The sequence below is a fragment of the Sceloporus occidentalis genome, unplaced genomic scaffold, assembly GCF_023333645.1.
Source record: "Sceloporus occidentalis isolate IW3139 unplaced genomic scaffold, rSceOcc1.0.p SCAF_6, whole genome shotgun sequence".
In the NCBI taxonomy this organism is placed as follows: domain Eukaryota; kingdom Metazoa; phylum Chordata; class Lepidosauria; order Squamata; family Phrynosomatidae; genus Sceloporus; species Sceloporus occidentalis.
In genome coordinates, this window is record NW_028316986.1 from 42,083,402 (window position 1) to 42,103,857 (window position 20,456).

The 20,456-nt window shown below is 40.2% G+C and overlaps 1 protein-coding gene across 1 annotated transcript in view; it reads left to right on the forward strand.

Moving 5' to 3' along the window:
- LOC149310662 (dynein axonemal heavy chain 14-like) overlaps positions 1–20,456 on the forward strand; it is a 352,749-nt gene that overhangs the window by 238,117 nt on the left and 94,176 nt on the right. The window contains 3 exon segments of the mRNA XM_089529413.1: positions 3,778–3,851; positions 11,402–11,595; positions 18,981–19,109. Coding sequence (XP_089385539.1) covers positions 3,778–3,851; positions 11,402–11,595; positions 18,981–19,109 — 397 coding nt within the window.

The window sequence follows — 20,456 nt, forward strand, 5'->3', positions numbered from 1 at the left end:
AGCACAACAAAGCAAATATGATATAATAGGCCTCACTGAAACCTGGTGGGATGAGTCTCACAATTGGAATGTAGAAATAGAGGGATATAACCTTTTTAAGAGAAATAGGTCAAACAGGAAAGGAGGAGGAATAGCCTTATATGTTAGGGACATTTACACCAGTGAAGAGATCCAGGAAGCCAGGTGGAGAGCATCTGGATAAAAATTAAAGGGCAGGGAAACAACAAGGATGTTATTGTGGAAGTCTGCTACAGCCCCCCAAGTCAGATAGAGGAATTGGATGATGCTTTTCTAGAACAGATGACCACTGTCCTGGAGTGCAGCCAGCACACACAGACACACGCCAATAAGAATGGCTTAGCCCAGCAAGTGGAAGCAGGACACAGACTTTGCAAGAAGTAAGCATGAGAGCAGTCCAAGAAGCCAAGCCGAAGTCAGGATACCAGAAATCAGAGCACTCCGAAAGCCAAGCCAAAGTCAGGATACCGGGAGTCACAGTAGTCAAAGCAGTCCAAGATCAAAGCAGCCAGAAGATAACAAGGGTCCAGTCAAAGGTCAAAGCAACAAGGTGTCAAGATACAAGGAGCCAGTGCCAGCAGCAATCACACCAAGGGATCATGCAATAAACTCTGGCACTGAGTGGAGGCCTCTCTACAGCTTAAGTAAGGGAAACTCTCCCCCATGCCACCTGAGGCGGGTTGGCTAATTGCCTCTCTGCAATCCTCTTGGATCTGCGCCTGCAAGCACTCTCAGCCCTTCTCTCTTTGTAAGTAGGCACATCCAGGCAAGCTTCCTCCCCAGAGTCACCACTAGGCTGTTGCACCACAGGAGGCCTCTCACTAGCACTAGGACCTGGTTGGGCCTCCTCCTCTGGGGCTGGGAGAGCACAGCTGGGACCTGGCAGAGCAGGATTACCACCTGGTGTAGCCTCAATTAGCTCTTGCTCTGGAGGAGGCTTGTCCTCCTCCTCATCCTCCGAGAGCTGATCTTGGCTGGCCATGACAACCACACACTCAGAAAGGAGAGATGTAGTAGTGATGGGTGACTTCAACTATCCTGATATTTGCTGGAAGGCAAACTCAGCCAAATCCTCAAGGTCTAGCAAATTCCTCACTTGCCTTGGAGACAACTTCATTGTCCAAAAGGTGGAAGAGGCAACAAGGGGATCAGCTATTTTTTCATCTGATCCTAACCAACAAGGATGACCTAGTTAATGGAGTGCAAGTGGTGGGATCCTTAGGTGGAAGTGACAATGTTCTCCTGGAGTTTGTTATACAATGGAAAGGAGAAGCCAGGCGTAGTCAGACACGCATTCTAGACTTTATGAGAGCGGATTTCAGTAAACTTAGAGAAGTATAGAGGGAGATCACGTGGACAGAAATACCAAAAGAGAAGGGAGTTCAAGACAGATGGGACTTTCCCAAAAGGGAGATACTGAAGGCACAAATTCAAACAGTTCCAGTGAGAAAGAAAAACGGGAGGTGTCTCAAGAAACCAAGATGGATGACTAAAGAACTTTCAACTGAGCTAACTTTTAAACAGGACATGTATAAGAAATGGAAAAATGGGGAAATCACCAAAGAGGAATTCAAACAAATAGCGAGCCTGTGTAGGGGTAAAGTCAGAAAAGCCAAGGCACAGAATGAACTCAGGCTTGCTAGAGAGGTTAAGAACAACAAAAAAGGCTTTTTTGGATATGTCTGCAGCAAAAGGAAGAAGAAGGAAACAGTAGGGCCACTGCATGCAGAAGATGGCAAAATGCTAACAGGAGATAGAGAAAAGGCAGAATTACTCAACACCTTCTTTGCCTCAGTCTTCTCAGAAAAGACAAAGGGTGCTCATCCTGAGGATAAAGGAGCAGAGGACAGAATAGAGGAATTTCAGCACAGAATAAGTAAAGAGATAGTAGAGGAATAACTTGTTAATCTAAACGAATATAAGTCTCCAGGACCAGATGAACTACACCCAAGGGTATTAAAAGAGCTGGCAAATGTAATATCAGAGCCATTGGCAATAATCTTTGAGAACTCCTGGAGAACAGGAGAAATCCCTGCAGACTGGAGGAGGGCAAACGTTGTCTCCATCTTCAAAAAGGGGAAAAAAGAGGATCCAAACAATTATCATCCAGTTAGTCTGACATCTATACCAGGAAAGATTCTAGAGAGGATCATTAAAAAGAGAGTCTGTGAACGTCTAGAAAGCAATGCCATAATCACAAAAAGTCAACATGGATTTCAGAGAAAGAAATCATGCCAAACAAACCTTATCTCTTTCTTTGATAAAATTACCAGCTTGGTAGATGAAGGGAATACTGTGGATATAGTATATCTTGATTTCAGTAAGGCCTTTGACATAGTTCCCCATGATATTCTTGCAAACAAGCTTTTAAAATGTGGGCTTGACAAAGTAACTGTTGCATGGATTTGTAATTGGTTGACCGGCCGAACCCAAAGGGTGCTCAACAATGGCTCCTTTTCATCCTGGAGAGAAGTGACCAGTGGGGTCCCACAAGGCTCTGTCCTCGGGCCAGTTCTATTCAACATCTTTATCAATGACTTGGAGGACAAAATTGGGGGAATACTTATCAAATTTGCAGATGACACCAAAATAGGAAGAGTAGCTAATACTCCAGAGGACAGGATCAAGATTCAAAATGTCCTGAACAGACTAGAAAACTGGGCCAAAGCTAACAAAATGAATTTCAACACTGAGAAATGTAAGGTACTGCACTTAGGGCGGAAAAATGAAAAGCACAGATATAGGACGGGGGACACCCGGCTGAATGAAACTACGTGTGAAAGGGATCTTAGAATCCAAATAGACCATAAGTTGAATATGAGTCAACAGTGCGATGCGGCAGCTAACAAGGCCAATGCGATTTTAGGCTGCATCAATAGAAGTATAGTGTCTAGATCAAGGGAAGTAATAGTGCCACTCTATTCTGCTCTGGTCAGGCCCCACCTGGAATACTGTGTCCAGTTCTGGGCACCACAATTAAAAAAGGACATTGAGAAACTGGAGCGTGTCCAAAGGAAGGCGACTAAAATGGTGAAAGGTCTGGAAACCATGCCCTATGAGGAACGACTTAGGGAGTTGGGGATGTTTAGCCTGGAGAAGAGAAGGTTAAGAGGTGATATGATAGCCCTATTTAAATATTTGAAGGGATGTCATGTTGAGGAGGGAGCAAGGTTGTTTTCTGCTGCTCCAGAGACTAGAACATGGAACAATGGATGCAAGCTCCAGGAAAAGAGATTCCACCTCAACATTAGGAGGAACTTCCTGACAGTGAGGGCTGTTCGACAGTGGAACAAACTCCCTCGAAGTGTAGTGGAGTCTCCTTCCTTAGAGGTCTTCAAACGGAGGCTTGATGGCCATCTGTCGGGGATACTTTGATTGTGATTTCCTGCATGGCAGGGGGTTGGACTGGATGGCCCTTGTGGTCTCTTCCAACTCTACGATTCTATGATTCTATGAAACACCTTTTAAGTCACTATTAAACACCTGATGATATATGCATTTCCTATTTTTTGACATAAGCATATTTATTTTACATAAGTATTTCTTTTTAAAATATATATTCTTTTAATGAGAAATTTTTACAGATCTGTCAATGCCAGGATTAAAAAAAACCCTGCAGTTTGTATTATATGTTAATTTGTGGTAATTGTCTAAGTGAATTGCCAATAATGGCAATACAATAACAGTTATTTTCTGCCCAAACTGACTTATTTATTCTTTGTAATTTTTGTTTGTGTATTTTGTACCTCGCTTGTTGAGGAATTTCAGCTCCTTCAGGTCGGATACATTTCATAGTTCTCGGAAAACAACACGGAATTCAACTAAAGACTTCTGTAAGACATTCTTGATTTCTATATAAATTTAGGGAAAGAGAATTAGATTTTCTATTTCAAATTACATTTTAAAGACGTTATGTTGTGATTTTACTTATTTTACTACTTTTTAATATACTAAAAACAATTGAAATATAAATGAAGCAAATCTAAATAATAGTAAAACACAATATCTAAAATTCAACAACATCTTAAAAGATAGATAAAAATGTAATCAGGATTAAAATTAAATTTTAATGCCCTAAATGTGTTGTTTCAAGTGCTGGGGAAAAAAAGTAGATCTAAATATGCTAAATTGAATTTAAGCATCACAGTTTAACAAAGGAAATGTGAATGGGCAAAGTATGCACTGTTTGTTGCATGCAGCTGCAATCCCCTTTTTCTGGAACCAAGAGTTCTTCAGAACTACTAGTATTGAAAGTTGAAAGTTTAGCAGCTTTCAGCATCAGATAGTAAATGATAAGGATTTTTATTAGTATTACCAGGCATCTATTTAAATTCTAATTTCTGATATTTAAGATGACAGGAGCCCTGGTGGCACAGTGGTTAAATGCCAGTACTGCAGCCACTCACTCACAAACCACAAGGTTGTGAGTTCAATCCCAGCCCATGGGCTCAAGGTCAACTTAGCCTGGCATCCTGCCAAGGTCGCTAAAATGAGTCCGCAACTTGATGGGGGCAATTAGCTTACAGTTGTAAACCACTTACAGTCTGCTCAGTGTGGTAGGAAGTTGTATATAAATGAAACTGCTATTGCTATGATCTTCTCCTATTAAAGTCTTTAGTTCCTTATCCAGGTTTAGCAAGGAGCCTTGCACCTTACTCAGTACAGCAGAGAGATTTAAAACTAAGTTCTCAGTCAAGAATTCAAAGACACCTCCATGTTAGTCTGTAGAATCAGTAGGTAAAGGGATTTTATAGCACCTTTGAGACTAACTGAAAGAAACCGGTACTATGAACTTTCAAAGACTTCAGTCTGCTTCCTCAGATACATAAGTGGAAAGTCCAAGGACAGATCTGTATAAACAGGTTGTGTGTGAGAATAACAATAGAATTGCAATATTTGTAAGTTCAGTTTTAACTATGGTCATAGAGGAACAAAGGCAAGAAGAAGGATGTTGCATAAAACCAAGGTGACTAGGTAACTATATGAATGGTGGTGGTGGGAGCATTGGAATGTAATGTGGGAACTAGAAAGGACACATGATGAACTGGACAAGAGGAGGATGGGGGCTGGGGTTAGCTAGTGTTATAACATTCAGTGTGTCAGGAAATCATTGTCTCTGTTCAACCCACTGTTGATGGACTGGAGTTTGTGAATTCTGCTGTTTCTCTTTTCAGTCTTTCTCTGTAGTTTTTTTGTTCAAGGACCACTGTTTTGAGGGCCAAGATGGAATGCCTAGAAAGGCTGAAGTGTTCTGCAACCACTTTTTATGCATTCCCGTTCTTAATGTTTGATTTATGTCTGTTTATTATGTGGTGCAGAGACTGCCCTATTTTCCCAATGTAGATGATGTGATTAGGTGCTTTGATGACATTTCCTGAGTATCTGTGTGGGCAGAGTTGACATTTAGGTTTGTGGCAAAGCTCTGATGACTGAGAATTTTTATTATTTTAATTTCATTACAGCGCGTCTGCACCATATGCGGGCGTGCTTTACGCAGCTTGAGCATACGCGGGGCGGAAGGGGTGGCGCGTCCCATTCAATTGCATGGGCGTGCGCGCCCGTTGCACCCCGTGTGCCACCGCACCGCCGTGCACGAGCCCCATTGTTTACAATGGGGCTTGAGCATAGGCGGAATTCGCCTTACGCGGAGGGATCCGGAACGGATCCCCTCGTAAGGCGAGGGCCCACTGTACTTTATTTTACTTTATTCCTATCATATATTTCTTATATGTATGGAACAGGATGTGGTTGTCTAAAACTGTTTATCTAATTAAATATAATAATAATAATAATAATAATAATAATAATAAGAAGAAGAAGAAGAAGAAGAAGTTTATTAATGCTTAAGCCAAAGGCCATTCGCATAATATATATTTAAAACCAATTACAAAATTTCAGTATTGCAAAATACTACATCAGTTAATTAAATAATTAACATCTGAATCTTATGCTTTAGATTTAAAAAAACAATTCCAAACAATTAACTAAAACATCATTAAAAACAACTTGATGGATTAGATAAGATCGTCCCCATGGCAATCAACTGCAATGTCTGCTATGACTGTGGCCCAAATTTTAATTGCTGCTGAGGTAAACAATGACACCTTATAGGTTACCTTGGTATTAATATCCGACAGAAGATAAAAAATCTTTTCAGTAATAGTATTAGACTGTAAATTGGACAAGATAGATCCCAAAAATTTAGTCCTTGGGTCAATATAAAGAGAGCAGAAAAGCAGATAATGGGGCAGGTCCTCGATTTCTGGTGCCCCGCAGATACATAAACGAGAGGCCTTAGGTGTGTGTGAATATCTGCCATCAATCATGGCTGATGGCATTGTTTGAAAACAGAGAGCTGTAAAAGCCTGCCTAAGCTTTCCTAGATAGATGGCCATCTAATGGTCCAGTTTATATAATCTAAACCATTTAAAGAATTTTGAATTATTGATAGCCTGTCTATCCAGATACACACCATGGTTAAAAATATATTCACGAAGCTTCTCTCTTGAGTTCCAGATAGAGGAATTTTCAATTAGAGCAGGATATGATTTCAGCAACCTATGATATCTAAATCTCCAGACTTTGCAGTTTGGTAAATATTGGAAACATAACTTAGGAAAAACCTTAACCGAAGAGACATTTACAGATCTCCAGTAATTAAATAAAATAAAATGGACCCGAGTTCTGATAGGAGGGAGACCAACCTCTGCCCGAACCAAAGCTGCCAGTGCCCCGGGTGGGAGTGCAAGCAATTTCTTAAGAAATGTATTCTGGAGTGTCTCCAGTTCGTCCAATTGTGAGTCATCCCATCCCCACACAGCAGCGCCATAAAGGATCTGGGCTATAACTTTACTCTGAAATATTTTAAGAGCTGGTGCAACCAGATGACCCCCAGCCTGATTGTAAAATCTAAGGATTGCTCCAATAGATCTCACAACCATTGTTCTAGTAGCTTCAATGTGAGGTTTCCAGGAGAGGTTTTCTGTAAAATAAATTCCAAGATACTTAAATTCTCGGCATTGTTCGATTTGATGACCATTAATAGAGCAACGAAAATCAGAGTGTCTTTTCCCAAACACCATCACCTTTGTTTTGTTATAATTGATAGCGAGCTTTTCTTTAGAACAAAAAACCTCAAGTTTAGAAATTAACCTTCTCAAACCTATACGTGTAAGTGAGATCAAAACCATATCATCAGCATATAACAGAATAGAGATCTTTTTTGACCCAAGTGTAGGTGGAAAAAATTCTGGGCCTGAAAGTGCTGGAATGATGTCATTCAAGTATAGATTAAAAAGTGAGGGTGCCAGAAGGCATCCTTGTTTGACTCCTTTATTAGTAGGAATAGGGTTGGTTAATGAACCAGAGGTACCAACTCTTATCCTTGCTGTTGTATTGGTGTAAAGTTCCTTAATTAGAAACAATAAGCGATTATCCATATTGATATTGGCCAATTTATACCATAACAGACACTCTGATTTTCGTTGCTCTATCAATTGAATCAAAAGCTGCTGCTAAATCAATAAAAGCGACAAATAGGTGTTTTGTGGGGCCCTTGATTCCTTGTTGTGCTAAAAAATAAAGAGTCAAGCAGTGATCGATAGTACTCTGGCCTTCCCTGAATCCAGCTTGTTCAAGGTAAATAATCTGATTACTTGATTCCCATTCCTCTAATCTGTTTAACAGATATTTACTGTATAGCTTAGAATCAACATCCAAAAGGCTTATGGGCCGATAATTGTTGGGATCTTGTTTATCACCCTTCTTGTATAAAGGTATAACTACACTCTGTTTCCAGCCTAATTAAATATAAGTATATTGGCTAACCAGTAGCAGAGACAGAAAAATTATGTTTCCTATCAGAAACTGATGACAGCAAAAATTTCAGCTATTTTACTTATGCATCTACCCAAGGGATATCTGCAGAAGTTATTTTTCAAGCAGTATCTGGACAGAAAACTCTACCAATCCTTTTGATTATGCCTGGCTGCCTTCAGTCTGCCTTTATTTTCCACTTTTAATTTTTTTTTCAGCTATTGGCTACCCTTTCCAGGCAGAATGCAAAATAATAATAATAATAATAATAATAATTTGTTTTATTTATATACCGCTATTCCAAAGATCAAAGCGGTGAACAGCAAGTAAGCTAATTAGCAAGTAAGTTAATTTAAAGGTCAAAATGCTAGTTTTGACATTTAAAGCCCTATATGGCTTGGGTCCGGACTATCTGAAAGACTTTGAGGCGTTACAAACCGCCGCTTTGCGGCGGTCTGCCGGCGCTGCTCTTTGCTCCGTGAGGGAGTCGCAGCATACAAACCACGTGACTCCCTCACGGAGCAAAAAAGAAGCTCCAAAATGGAGCTTCTTCCTGCGGCGCCGTTATGACGTCGCGAGGCGCCCATGGCGTACCCGCGACGTCATAACCGCCGCGATCCGTCTGGATGCTATGCGTCCAAGACGTAAACATGGCGGCGGCCGTGTGGAACAGCCGCCGCCATTTGTCACGGACTGAGTCCGTAATAGGGAAAGGGGCGTCTAGAAGAGATGCCCCTTTTTAAAAATGGGACGTCCTGAGGACGTCCGAAATGGCGGTCTATAACCCGCCTTTATCTCCTTACATTAGCCAGGGCAAGTTTTAAGAACTGCAGGGGAGGGTTTTTTCTCAATCCCATCAACTTCACAAGTGCTGTTGGTGATGACTCAGGAGACAGCCTTTTCTGTGGCTGCTCCCAGGATAGGGAACTCCCTTCCACAGGAGGTCTGGTTGACTCCCTTCCTCCTGTCTTTCTATCAGCAGGTGAAGACATTTTGGTTTAGGCAGGCTTTTGAATTGTAATTATGGGGTTGCAGTGTGTAAAATATGTTTTAATGTTTTTAATGTTAGTGTTTTAATTCCTTTTTAACTTTTGTAAATTAATGCTTTTGTTGAACCTTTTCAAAATTATCATAAGCTACCTTGGACCCCTTGTAGGAGAATGGTAGGATATAAGTGAAATAAATAAATAAATAAATAAATAAATAAATAAGAATGAATGAATGAATGAAGCGATAAACTCTTTTGGAGATGCAATAATATCTCTAACCAGTCTTTGAAGCATGATAAGCTTCTGCTCTCAGTCCTTACAAAGTAGCTGAGTATAGGGATGTAAAGAATATTCTCTAAAATTCGAAAATTAGTAGAAATATGTCTAATTCGAAAATTTCAAAAGCATTTTATAGAGAAGAAATTCTGATCACTTCTCGATCATGAGTAAGAATTTTGATTTTTAATCATTTCCAAATGAAGTGAAAAGACAAAATTTTCAGCTGACAATGGCCGGGATTTGGGGTATTTTGCGTAAGAAAAGCTACCATTCATCCTGGGTTTACCAGAGGCTATTTCCTTTGTTAGGGTGATCCCCCCCCCCCCATCTTTGCTCACTCACAGCTTTACTTTGAAAAACAAAAGAGAACAAAAGGGGAGGCATTTTGTGTGTTGGTGGTAGATAAGACATTCTGCCCTTTATGCCATGCTCTTTTTGGATGCATCACACACTCTTATTCATGGATATTTTGAACTCTCCTTGCCATATATATATATATATATATATATATATATATATATATATTAAAATGCAAAATAAAAGTAGGTTTGCCTTAGCATCACCTTGAGAGAGCTGGAGAGAGGTTTGTCATGCTCTGCCTCTGAGGCTGAGAGAATGTGATCCTCACAAAAGAGAAGAAGGGGCAGGGTGGGGTGCATGGCAGGAATTCTGCCGTGATGGATAAAACCTAGCATTCGAAGGGATTCCATGGGGTCATCCACCCCCCCTCTTCTCCCATGAAGGAATACCTAGGAGTTGGAATTGAAGCCGAGAGCATGTCAATTGCCCAAGGTCAGCCAGTGAATTTCTATGGTGAACTGGGAGGCATGAATGAGAGAGTGTGACTTACCCAATGTCACCCTGTGGATTTACATGGCTGTGCTGGGATTAGAACTCTAGCCTCCCAGTTCACCATAGAAATTCACTGGCTGACCTTGGGCAAGTCACTTGCTCTCAGCTTCAACTCCAACTCCTAGGTATTCCTTCATGGTAGATTTTATCCATGGCAGAATTCATGCCATCGCACCCCACTCCGCTCCTTCTTGAGGATTCCTGCTTGGCAGAAGAGCATTGCCACTTGGCACCCCACCCCTCCCCTTCTCATCTGTGAGGGTCACACTGTCTCAGCTTCAGGGGCATCCCATGGCAAAACTCCTCTTTATGCCAAGAAAACCCTCGGTTTGTCCCATCTTCCAGTGCCATCCTGATGTTGAACAGGGGCCAGACTTCATGTCCTCTAGGATCCCATGTTTTCCTATATATTACTTCATAGCAGAAGGGGGTTGGACTGGATGGTCCTTGAGGGTCCCCTCAACTCTAGCATTTCTTGTTGGGGCTTCAATCACAGTTTATTTGTTGAGACTGGGCTTTCTTCCCCCTTGTGTTTGTGTGCCTTCAGGTTTTTTTAAGCATGGGAATGTTCTTTAAACATCTGCCAAACTTCCTTTTGACATGGTAATTGAGTTTGAAATCCAAAGTAATTAGCGTAATTATTCGACTTGTCTTTTATTGTCCTTCGAGAAATCTGTGAAAAATATTTTGCTAGCTGCTGAAAGGGAGAGAAGAAATCACCCTTTGAAAGGGGGACTTGTGGAACGAATATTTATTTAAAAAATTCTCATCAAGTTCTCAGTGAACGAGAAGAAAAACATGGGTTTCTCAAATCACTAGCTGAGTATCATGTGAAGTCAAAGGCCTTCACAGCTGGCATCCATAGTTTTTTGCGGGTTTTTTCATGCTATGAGGCTGTGTTCTAGAAGAGTTTATTCCTGACATTTTGCCAGCTGCTGGAGCTAACATCTTCTGAGAATGGTAGCATGGAAAAAACTGAGGTATATATACTGTTGGTTGAGAGGAAATGATATATATGTTAATCTCAGTTCAGGTTTGCTAAAATTCTGATACTAGTTAGCAAAATTTTCAGATAGTATAAGCAGAGGTCTCTATATCAGTTGTTACACAGATTAACTGGGTGGACAGCAGGCCTGTCAGCTCAGTTGGGGAAAGAAAGTCCATGGTTAGTATAGGATCATTGTTCTTCTTTGTCACCTGTCCAAAAGTAGATTAATATTGTGACAGACTCTTTTAAGTGTAGAGAAAAGGGCTGCCCTAACTATGTCTAAACTTCTTCTCCTTGCTGACCTGACCAACATCAGAACAGTGCTCTGAGGGGCTTAAACTAATCTGGAACCCTGGTGGCACAGTGATTAAATGCCGATACCACAGCTATCAATAGGCTATAACAGTGAGAAAAATGTTTATTAATATGTGGAACTGTAACTATTGATTTTGTATATAAGTTTCAGCTCTGAATCTGGTCTCAGCAAGAGAACAACCTGATCTAGAAGGGCCATCTTCAGAAAGTACACGAAGTACTATTATTTCTAGATTACAGTTGGGTGCCCGTACCAGTGCTGCCCAAACAAAGGGATGGATTCTTCAGAAATTAATACTCAAAAGTAAAGACATCTTGGGTGCACCACACTCTAAACAGGTAAAATTCAAAAGAAAAGTTATTTGGGGAATGTAACTGGAAATATACTGTGAATCATTGATTATGATATATGTCAAGTGGGAATTTGTTCACTCTGCATTTCAAAGAACTAACTTGGCCAGCATTTCCTTGAATATCCTATTATATTTCTATACTTTAATAATAAGTTGCTAAATTTAATAATTTCTATAATTTTAATAAGCTAAAGATAAATAAATGTCTTTCATTAAAACTGAGAAAGAATTTCATTTGCTGAATGAAGCATTAATTAATTCACTGATTACATTATTGATGTAATCCTGCCTCGATCCATGGGAGAAGCGGGAAATATAAATACATTATTATTATTATATTATGTAGTTTTTGAAAGAAATGAAATTTACAGATAATTGCATATTTCATTTCACTGTTGTGCCACCTGATTTTCTCACATTATGTTATTGGCTGCTTTAAAAGAGTGTGTGTATGTGTATTGCAGAAATAGGTTGTAATTGCCTTCACCAATGTGTCCCTTTCCAGATACATTTGCCTACAAAACCCACAATTAACTTTTGTCATGGTCTACTACATCTCTTTTCCCTTCCTTCCTTCCTTCCTTCCTTCCTTCCTTCCTTCCTTCCTTCCACTACTTCCCCCCTCCCTTCCTCCCTCCCTCCCTTCAAAATGTATATTGTCCTCTCATCTGTCAAAACCCTTGCATTAATATTCTGGACTGGAAAAGGTAAATAAGGTGCAATGTGTTGATTCCTGTTAGAAGACACTGAAATACAACAATAAGTAGTTTCAAAGACCAGTTGATAATCAGAAATATTTTCAGTTTCTCTGAGTAGAACATGTTTCAGCACTATTTAATAATTGCATCCACAAGCTCCTCATTCACCATGGGGTATTTCATGCTACATCATCATAGCACTATGACTATATTTTAACTTTCATAGCAACATCCTATGGAATCTTGGGATTTGCAGTTCATGGAAGGTTACTTAAAATTCTCAGCCAGAGAGCTCTAGTGTCCCCAAACCCCAAAATTCCATCAGATGTTGCAATATCAGTTAAAGTGGAATCATAAAGCTATAATTGTGTGGTGTGATAGTGCCCTTAGAATGAAACCAGGTGAATTAGCATGAAACTAGTTAAATTTCATCACTTATCTATGCTAGTGGGTGCCTTTAACCAACAATTTAGCTTAACTCTTTTTGAGGAGTGGATAACAAACTAATTAAATCTAACTAGTTATTTCCAAGCTTTCATTAGATATAATTCTTCAAATATTTAAATTGTGTCCAAATGCAGTTCTGAATGCAAAAATATAAACTGCATGTAAAAATGCATGTTTGAAGGTAGTGCCTTTTAAAAGGTATACTTGTAAGAGAAAATACATATAGAAACAAAATATTATGTGAGGAAATAAACTCAGAATACATATTTCAGGGGTTTTTTTTTAGGGAGTGGGGGGACTGGGAAAGAATGAACTTGTGAATAAGCCCATGCAATTCATATTCAGCCTAGGCATAGATTGATCATATTTTTAATATATATATTTCAATTGTTTTGATTCTATGGCATCATTCATAACAATCTTACTCTCCAGATACAGTGATACATAAGGTAATATGTGATATTAAAGTATATGAAAACATCCAGTGGTAATGGTGTTGGCCATATAGCAAATCCAATAACAAAAAAAACCCACCAAACAGTGATACGTTTATTGGGCCAACCAAAATGCACAAAATATATGTTGTAAACTTTCAAAGTGCCACTGGCTTCTTCATCAAGCAAGGTGTTAAAAACCATACAGGAGACTCTATCTATCTATCTATCTATCTATCTATCTATCTATCTATCTATCTAATCTTTATTAGTTTTTTAAAAGAATTCATTAAAAACATAAACAATCCAAAAGCACAAAATATATGACATAAGCCAATATTACATGTAGCTCATAAAGAATAATAAACAAAATGTTTCATATTATATTCTTCTGCTTCCTTCTTTCTTTTGAATTTTGTCTGTTGACTTATATTAGTATCTCCCAATAATGTAAACTATATATCAATTAAAGTTATATTAAACATAAACATACTTCATCTAACAAGAAGTATTCATGATCTTTGCATGATTGTAATACTCATCCAATTCTAATATAGTATTATTATTATTATTAACCTTTATTTATAAAGCGCTGTAAATTTACACAGCGCTGTACATACAGTCTTTATAATTAGATAGTTCCCTGCCCTCGGGCTTACAATCTAAAAAGACATGATACAAAAGGAGAAGGGACTGGTGGCGGGGAAAGGGATGAGGGCCAGCAGTTCTACTCTACCTCCGAGGTCTGGACCAATGGAGATGGACTGGAAGGAGGGCTTCGCTTCTTAATGGATGGTTAATCTTCTACCAGGGAGGCTTGATGGAGCTAGCCTGCCTCTCTAGTAGGATAATACATATAAATACATAGCAATACAGGAAATGATTCAAAAAACAGACAACAAAAGAACATCAAATAGCAAGTGACAATTATGCAATGCCTGGGAACGCTTCTCTGAACAGGATGGTCTTCAACTCTGTTTTGAAGCTGGTTAAAGAAGTGATAGCTCTAGCTCGCGGGGGAAGAAGGTTCCAGGAGTGAGGGGCAGCGAGTGAAAAGGGGTGAATCCAAGATGGGGCAGAGGAAATCCTGGGCTGGGACAGCCGACCTTGACTACCAGAACGGAGGGCCCGAGTGGGAAGTTGAGGAGAAAGAAGGTCAGATAAGTAAGGAGGGGCCAGCCCATGGAGAGCTTTAAATGTCGACAGCAGGAGCTTATACTGAATGCGGAAAGGGAGAGGGAGCCAGTGAAGGGATGCCAACACAGGAGAGATGTGGTCAGAGCGGTGGGCGGATGTGATAATGCGAGCAGCTGAATGCTGGACAGAAATTAAAGGACAGAGGTGAGAAAGAGGAAGCCCAGCCAGGAGGATGTTACAGTAATCAAGTTGTGAGACCACTAGAGCATGGACCAGGATCTTGGCAGTAGAGGTGGAAAGATATGGTCGGATTTTGGCAATATTGTACAAAAAGAGTCTACAAGCCTTGGCTGTGGTCTGGATCTGAGGGATACATGACAGAGAAGAATCAAAGATAAAACCAAGACTGCGGGCTTGCTGAACTGGTTGAATAGAAATGTTGTCCACAGAGACAGAAAAGGAGTGCTGAAGGGTGGACTTAGGAGGAAAGACAAGAAGCTCCGTCTTGGACATGTTGAGCTTAAACGCCGATGGCGCGTCCACTGCGAGACAGCTGTGAGACAAGACGAAATTTGCTGTTCAAGTCTTGGAGAATGGGTCAGGGGTGGAAAGATACAACTGGGTGTCATCGGCGTACAGATGGTAGGAAAAACCAAAAGAGGTAATGAGTTTTCCTAAGGACAGTGTGTAGAGAGAAAACAGAAGGGGACCTAGAACAGAGCCCTGGGGAACTCCAACAGATAAGGGAACAGAGGGTGAAGTCTGACCACCTGTGACCACTGCAAAAGATCTGCCAGACAAATAAGATCTAAACCAGTCGAGAACAGAGTCTGAAAACCCAAGGTCAGAAAGTATATCAATTAGAAGGCAGTGATCAACGGTTTTAAAGGCTGCAGACAGATCAAGAAGGATGAGAACAGAGTAAAGGCCATTAGCCTTGGCCTGTAAAAGGTCATTCGAGATCTTAGTGAGAGCTGTCTCTGTAGATTGCCTTGGGCGGAAACCAGACTGAAAGGGATCAAGGATGGAGTTGGCTTCAAGAAACTCAAGACAGCAAGAATAAACAACCCGTTCCAAAACTTTAGAAAGAAAGGGAAGAAGAGAAATCGGACGATAGCTAGACAAAGAGGAGGGGTCAAGAGAAGGTTTTTTTCAGAATTGGGGAAATGAGAGCATGTTTGAAGTCCGACGGGAAGAAGCCTGTAGAGAGAGAGAGATTGAAGATATGGAGAAGCGAGGGCAGAAGAGAGGGAGCTATGGAAATTAGAAGACGAGTAGGAATTGGATCAAGAGAACAAGTTGCAGGTTTGGAAGAGTTCAGAAGTGTAGAGAGTTCATCCAGAGAAGCAGGAGGAAACACAGAAAAATTTTTAGGCGAGGGCAATAGAAGATTATGAGCAGAAGAAGAATCAGGAGGGACTATCTCAGAGCGAATAGTGATAATCTTTGAGATGAAATAATTAGCAAAGTCGTTAGGAGAGAATGATGAAGAGACAGGAGGAGTGGGAGGTTTAAGCAAAGAGTTGAAGGTGGAGAACAAATGCTGTGGGTGCCTCTCATTGGCAGAGATCAATTATTTGTAATAATTTTGTTTTGCCATAGACAGGGCGCGTGAGAAGGAAGAAAGAACAAATTTGTAATGAATAAAGTCAGCCCACTGTTTGGACTTTCTCCAAAGACGTTCGGCTGCTTTAGAGAAACTTGATAATGGGGGTAAGCCAGGGCTGAGGCCTAGTCTTAGAAGAAGAAGTGCGTACAGAGACAGGGGCAAAGCTGTCAAGAGTCGAGGAAAGACTGGAGTTAAATAAAGACATTGCTGAATCAGCAGAATCCCCAAGATTTAGGAAAGAGAGAGATGAATCCAGGGTCTGGCCAAGATGGTTAGAGTTAACAGATTGAAGATCACGAAAATGGCATTGAATAGTATGATGAGGAGGTGGAGTATAAGTAAGAGCACAAGAGATTAAATGATGGTCAGATAGTGGAAAGTCAAGTGCCAGGTAGTCAGAAATGGCGCAGTTTGCAGCAAGAACTAGGTCAAGACAGTGACCAAGAGAATGAGTTGAAGAGTTGGAGTGTGGTTGGAGGCCAAAAGAAGCTAGGAGAGAGTTAAAGTGAGCCGTTGTAGGGTTATTGGAATCGTCAACGTGGATATTAAAGTCACCTAGGATCAAAGCGGGGACTGAATCTGAAAGACAGAATGTCAGCCATGATTCAAAGTCTTTGAGGAACTGTAAATATAGTAAATATTATTATCCCCACTTTCATTATCCTTTTAGTTATTCCAGACCGATCATAAAGTCCTTTCCCCATTTTCTTTTCAGAACTTTAATCAGTGGGCTCCATTGTTTTACAAATTTACTCACAGATTTCTTTTGAATTAAATGTGTTAGTTTATCAGTTTCTATAATCTCATACAGTTTTATCAACCAATCATTCGGATTTGGTATTATTTTTTGTTTCCATTTTTGTACATAAATTATTCTTCCCCACCAAAATCATATAGAACATCATTGCCCCATATTTTTGTTCCAATTTTTCATCTGGGATTATATTCAGTAAATACATTTTTCTGTCCTTATCTAATTTTATTTGTAAGATAGTTTGTATTAATTTATGTATTTTATTTCAATATTTTCTTGCCATCACTTGCTATTTGAGATTAGAGACAGCGGTGTAAATGGTGTTTCTCAACCATGTAAAAAGTACATGCAATGCACAGGGATGGGTCTCACTGTTTAACATTTGAGGCTACTGAACAATGCACACATGCTTCCAGTATTGCAGTAGATGGTTCCCCCGCATAGTATCAAATAGTCATCACTTTGAGCTCCTGTTTATATATTCCTAGGAATTATCTGGTTGCTCAAATGTCATTCTCAATTCTATCTTCAGCTTTCACCTACATGAGTATGGTGGATTGCCTGCCATGGTAATAATACTCATCCCCTCCACTGTTGTGCCTCTAGTAAAGTTACACAACTGAAATGTACATAGTCACTTACCATTGAAAACGTTATTGGACATGGAAAGGTACCAACCAAACAGTCCAAATAATACACGGCCTTCGATACCATAGACCATGGTATCCTTCTGGAACGCCTGAGAGAGTTGGGTATTGATGGCACTGCATTGCAGTGGTTCCAATCCTACCTCCCGGCTAGATTCCAGATGGGTCACTTAGGGACAGTTATTCGGCCAAGAGGGAGCTCAAATTGGGTGTCCCTCAAGGTGCAATTCTGTCCCCAATGCTATTTAACATTTACATGAAGCCGCTGGGCAAGATGATCTGGAGACATGGGGCGGGGTGCTATCAGTACACTGATGACACCCAAATATATTTCTCTATGACTCGGACTGATGCAGTGACTAAGGATGGCATCTCCCTTCTGAATGCCTGTCTTGGGGCGGTAATGGACTGGATGAGGGGAAACCGACTCAAGGTGAATTCAGGTAAGACAGAGGTACTCGCCATAGGAAACCCAGATACGGGAATTGAGTTATGTCAGCCAGTTCTGGATGGGGTCACACTTCCCCGGAAGGACTCTGTCCGCAGTCTGGGGGTGCTCCTTGACCCGTCGCTTCACTTGATTGCTTAGGTGGATGCGACAGTCAGGAGCACCTGCTATCAGCTTCAGCTGATATGTCATCTGTGTCCCTTTCTGAAACTGGTAACCTCTCGATTGGACTTCTGTAATGCGCTCTACTTGGGACTACCCTCGTGCCAAGTTTGGAAACTTGAGCTGGTACAAAACATGGCAGCAAGGTTGATTACAGGTACTTCTCGTAATGACCATATAACACTTGTCTTGAAGTCCCTTCACTGGCTGCCAATTAGTTTCCGGGCAAGGTACAAGGTGTTGGTTATTGCCTTTAAAGCCCTATATGGCTTGAGACCAGAATACTTAAGGGATTGCCTTCTCCTGTACTGTCCGTCCCGCACACTAAGGTCCTCAAGAAAGAACCTACTTCAGTCGAAAAAATCTAGGCTGATTTCAGTAACCCAGAGGGCCCTCTCTACTGCTGCTCCAGAGCTATGGAATGACCTGCCAGAGGAAATCCATCACATTTCCACTCTCACGGCCTTTAAGAAGGCTCTTAAGATGGATCTCTTCCGGCAGGAATTCCCAATTTAATTCCTCTCCACGTATACTATGATCTATGTTGGCTGCCTACCTATTATTTGCCCTTTTTAAAGATATTGCATTTAACTGTTTTTAAATTGTGATAGTTTAATTGTAATTTTAGTATTGGGAGGGGGGTTGGGAAGGGACTAAATTTGGATTTTATTGTATTCCATGTATTTTTACAGTTATAACCCGCCTGGATTCCTCATGATTGGGCAGGCTATGAATAAAGTTGTTGTTGTTGTTGTTGTTGTTGTTACACCAAGCAGGGCTTTGTCACAGCCAATTACTGATATGAAGATTATGATTTGGATACTGTCTAGGACATCTTTGGAAGGAGTAAATACTTATATGTGCACACTCCTTACTGAGTCATGGCCATTATTTGTAGAAAATGAAGATACATACATTTAAAGTCTTTCATATATTTCTTGAACATTCATGAAAATGAATATATAAGTGTTAGCCATGCATTTAACATTTTTATACGTGTACATAACATGTTGTTTGTAAAATTCTTATTTTAAGGTGCTACTTTTTATTGATGATTTGAATATGCCAATACCAGAAGAATATGGGTCCCAGCCACCACTTGAGCTAATCCGACAATTTCTAGATCTGGGAGGATTTTATGATACCAGGCACCTTGAATGGAAAGTATGTCATAATGTGAATAAGATTTCCCTTATTATTTCTATTTTTTGTTGAATATTTAATCTAAAATTTTAATTTTATTACCTTTGCCATAAATTGCCATATTCCATTACTATACGCTGTCATATTTATAACCAATAAATCTGAGGGAATTTCAACTAGCTCAGTTGTGGCTGGGTTACTTCAGCCCTGAGATTAATCTCTACGTTTATGGAGGTCAGAGACAAAGAACTGCAGTGGTCAATTCTCTAAGGTTATATTTTATATATTTTATTAAAAGAGGTTAACACACACACTGAAGTCACACACTCACACAAGCGCACAAGAAGCTGAGGAATAAAGGTGTTAGCATGGAGCAGAGGAGGCCTGACAAATGGTGATAGAAAGGCTGCTCTGGTAGTTGCGTCTTGAAGCATGGTATTGGGTCTCAGTCGCTCCTGGGCACAGAGGCGTGGTGAGCAATGAAGAGTCTAATCGGAGAGGTGAGTGACAGAGTGTCTGCCTACAATCCAAATAGTCCACGGAACAGTGGAAAGTTGGGGTTTAAATAGGCATTTTGTAGCCTGGGGCAAGTCCAGACATCCCCTGACCAATTAATCCGAATTGAATGAGGTAACCCTGAGCAGTAGGGACTTTCGAGGTGAGAACTGGGATGCAAAGACAGATTCCTGCTTTAGATAGCCCACAGGATCTGATAGACAAGAACAAATATTGTCCTGGAATGGTGTATTGTTTCATGATAGGCTTTTTGTTACCTCCCGTGACAACTGAACAGGAGTCATATTTCTCTGGCAACTCCTAAGCTAATCGACATGAGCCTCACGCTTGGAATCCATGGAATCCACATATAGGGTCACGGAGAGGTGAATGTCACCCAATATTTGATATTAAAAGGGAGATAGCCATATGTTTTAACGTATTAGATAAACAGTTAGTTTCTGAGAGAAATAAGTAGATTTTTATAATTTATAAGTACATGTTATTTTTAAAGTATTTCCTTGAAGTTTTAAAATCTTTTATTTTATTTTTCCTTATTTTCCTTTATTTTTCTTTCTTTATCTTCTTGACCAACCCACTATGCTGAAATCATATTCCTTTTGTACCAGAAACTGATATTGTTTCTATACTTTGCCTACCCCCATCATTGTATTAACAGATAATCATCGGCACGATGGATCATTCTTCTCTTTTCTTTTTCTCCCTTGCACTCCTCTACATAGCCCAAGAACCTGTTACACAGAGCTTTTCAGATCACCAGAGCCAGTTTTGGAGATGCACTGAAGGCTCCTAAAAGGAGGATCACTAGTTCTCCTGGTTCTGTTGTTTGTGCTAGTTCCATCATCACAATGG